General features: G+C 31.6%; 1 protein-coding gene across 1 annotated transcript in view; it reads left to right on the top strand.

The window, feature by feature from the left end:
* The window catches only part of ZNF100 (zinc finger protein 100), a 49,919-nt gene that overhangs the window by 43,906 nt on the left and 2,403 nt on the right, over positions 1–3,610 (top strand). The window contains exons 5-6 of the mRNA XM_011956424.1: positions 2,623–3,135; positions 3,304–3,555. Of these exons, the coding sequence (XP_011811814.1) occupies positions 2,623–3,135; positions 3,304–3,555 (765 nt within the window). The remainder of the gene's footprint in view (positions 1–2,622; positions 3,136–3,303; positions 3,556–3,610) is intronic.

Genomic DNA, 3,610 nt, shown 5'->3' with positions numbered 1-3,610 from the left:
TTTTTTTTTATTTTTATTATGGAAAGTAAATTATTGAAATGTTCTACTATAATATTGCTGTCTAGATGATTCTTCCATTCTGTCAATATTTGCTTTATGTATTTGGAACCTTAATGTGAGATACACACACACACACATTTGACTTACATTATCACTAAATGAATCTATTATTGTTTAATGTCCTTCTTTGTCTCTTTGCAGTTTTGACTTGTAGTACATTTTATAAAATGTGAAAGTTTTTCACTTAAGATGTAGCTTATGTAATATTATTTTGACCTCTTCTTTCATTTGGTTAATATTTTTATGCAATGTCTATATCCATCTTGCCACTTTCAGTTTTTTTTTTTTATCAATATATCTCAGCTTAGTCTCATAGAAAGGCAAGTTGGATATCAGTTTTTAAAGTATTTAAATAAATCTCTTTATTGAGAGTATGTCTCTTGATTGAAAAGTTAAAGATATATATTTAAATAATTTTCTGAAGCAGAAAGACATAGTAATGTTATTTTATTCATTGCTTTATTTGATTCTTATATCTTGGTCACTCATTTTCTCTCTGTCTTTGTGTCTTTTTATTTTTATATTGATATGCTTTTACTTCTTTCTTATTTTGTTTCATTTATCTATACACATATGTTCTTCTTGGGACCTTGGGGATTATATAAACCTCCAAAAGATACAACAGTATATTTCAATCTAGTAAAAAGGAACTTCAGTTGCATGCACAGTTTTTTTCTCATTACATCTCCCCTCAAATTTGTCATTGATTTTGCTAATTGTATCTTTTTATGTGGTGTATTTATTAACAGATGTTTATAATGATTTCTGTGATTTTCTCTTTCAAATTTTAGGAAATAATTAAAAATGTTTTCTGCACCATTATGATAATGCTAAGAAATTCCATTTTGGTGTATGTGCATATACTTAGAAGTAAAAGTATATATGTGCATATAATCTTTCCCAGAAAGTAATGTAATTTTTTGTTATTGTGGTTTTTTGTGTTTGTTTGTTTTGTTTTTGTTTCTTTTTTTCTTTTATTATTATACTTTTAAGTTCTAAGGTACATGTGCACAATGTGCGGGTTTGTTACATATGTATACATGGGCCTTGTTAGTGTGCTGCACCCATTAACTTGTCATTTACATTAGGTATTTCTCCTAATGCTATCCCTCCCCACTCCCGAAAGTAATGTATTTTTATTTGACTATTTGTTGTCTTTGTTGAATCATGTTATTTTCAATAGAAGCAACTGCTTTCAGTACTTTTTATATGTAAGGTTTATGGAGTTCCAATATACTTTTCAGAATTTTGTTATTTTTGAAAGTTTTTTTCTTTTTTTTTGGCAGGACAGATTTGCTGATGGTATTATGCTTACTTGATCACTGTATTTTTCAGGAGTTTGACTTTATCACACACCTCCCTTCTGGCCTGCAAAATTTTTGTTGACAATTCACTGGCTGTCTCATAAGACTGCTTACAAATGACGCATCACTTTTATCTTGCAGCTCCCAAGATTCTCTTCTGGTCTGTGACTTTTGAAATTGTGCTTATATATGTGTTTGTTATAAATATCTTTGTGTGTTTCCTAGTTTGTTTGTTGAGCTTCCTCATTTGTACATCATTGTTTCTTTCAAGATTTTTCAGTTATTTTTTATATTTATTACCTCCACAATTTGTTTTTTTGATATTCTAAATATTTATGTTCTTCATTTTTCTGATTTTCTATAGTTCTCTGTCTTCCTATTTCACTTATTGAGTATTACTCAATTTATTTTCAATTTTTAAAATCAATGTATATACTTTTTTTATAGTTTCTTTTTGAAAATTATATTTTTATGGAACCATATTGCCTTATTTTGTATATGTTGTAATCTTTGATTGAAATTTGGACATTAAAAAAGGCTACCTGTTACAGTCTTCATAATGTAGCTTTGTCCTGGCATAGTCTGAAACCAATTATCTTGGCTAGAGATCCTGGGAGTCTCTCAAACATGTTCTTAGAATATGTCTTGTCTGAAATTTTGTCTTATTTTTTAGTTAAAGGAGTTTATTCATGTTTCTTCTTAATAGTAATCACGTGCTATGCCTGTTTTCTCTCTGTGGTACAGCAGTCTCTCTGTTGCTGAAATATTTACCTTTGGTCTCAGCAAACTTAAACTGTCACTCCAAAGTATACCACCGTTTCTTTCAGCATTATATTTCATGAGAGACAGACATCAGTGTCTGGAAGGGCTCCTAGAAGCAAGTAATAAAGATAAATGTGCCAGTGTTTTACTTGTCATTAAAAAGTTGGGAATTTACTTCTAAAGACACTATCTTATATTGGGGAGCAGGAAGAGCTGTGTTGGGTAAATGTAACAGACTTTTACTTCTAAGTGGCTCTTTGCATTTTTCTCACCAGGGCACTTCACACACTTAACCCATTTATAAATTTTTTTCAGATGTAATTTGGTTGGTATTTTTTTTTTTTTTTTTACATGTACATGTCTATAAAGGAATGAGGGCCTTTGGTATTTTCCTTTGCCATCTTATTTATATAGTTTGTATAATATTATAGGTTAGATTTGTAAACTGTATTTATCTGTGTCTAGTAAGTAATTTGTTTTTTTTTTTTTCTTTCAGTTATATGTTCTCATTTTGCCCAAGACCTTTGGCCAGAGTGGGACATTAAAGATTCTTTTCAAGAAGCGATACTGAAAAAATACAGAAATTATGAACATGACAATTTACAGTTACAAAAAGGCTGTAAAAGTGTGGATGAGTGTGAGGTGCACAAAGAAGATGATAACAAATTAAACCAGTGTTTGATAACTACCCAGAGCAACATATTTCAATGTGATCCATATGCAAAAGTCTTTCATACATTTTCAAATTCAAACAGACATAAGACAAGACAACCTGGAAAGAAACTTTTCAAATGTAAAAAATGTGAGAAATCATTTTGCATGCTCTTACACCTAAGTCAACATAAAAGATTTCATATTACAGAGAATTCCTACCAATGTAAAGATTGTGGCAAAGCCTTTAACTGGTTCTCAACCCTTACTACACACAGGAGAATTCATACTGGAGAGAAACCCTACAAATGTGAAGAATGTGGGAAAGCATTTAACCGGTCCTCACACCTTACTACACATAAGATAATTCATACTGGAGAGAAACCATACAGATGTGAAGAATGTGGCAAAGCTTTTAAGCACTCTTCAACCCTTACTACACATAAGATGATTCATACTGGAGAGAAACCCTACAGATGTGAAGAATGTGGCAAAGCCTTCTGCCATTCCTCACACCTTACTACACATAAGATAATTCATACTGGAGAGAAACCATACAGATGTGAAGAATGTGGGAAAGCCTTTAACCGGTCTTCACACCTCACTACACATAAAAGAATTCATACTGGAGTGAAACCCTACAAATGTACAGAATGTGGCAAAGCTTTTAACCGGTCCTCACACCTTACTACACACAGGATAATTCATACTGGAGAGAAACCCTACAAATGTGAAGAATGTGGCAAAGCCTTCAACAACTCCTCAACCCTTACTACACATAAGAGAAGTCATACTGGAGAGAAACCCTACAAATGTGAAGAATGTGGCAAAGC

This window comes from Colobus angolensis, unplaced genomic scaffold (assembly GCF_000951035.1).
Source record: "Colobus angolensis palliatus isolate OR3802 unplaced genomic scaffold, Cang.pa_1.0 Scaffold417, whole genome shotgun sequence".
NCBI classification, from domain to species: Eukaryota; Metazoa; Chordata; class Mammalia; order Primates; family Cercopithecidae; genus Colobus; species Colobus angolensis.
Note: the sequence above shows the minus strand (reverse complement) of the source record. Positions and strands in the feature narration are given on the sequence as shown.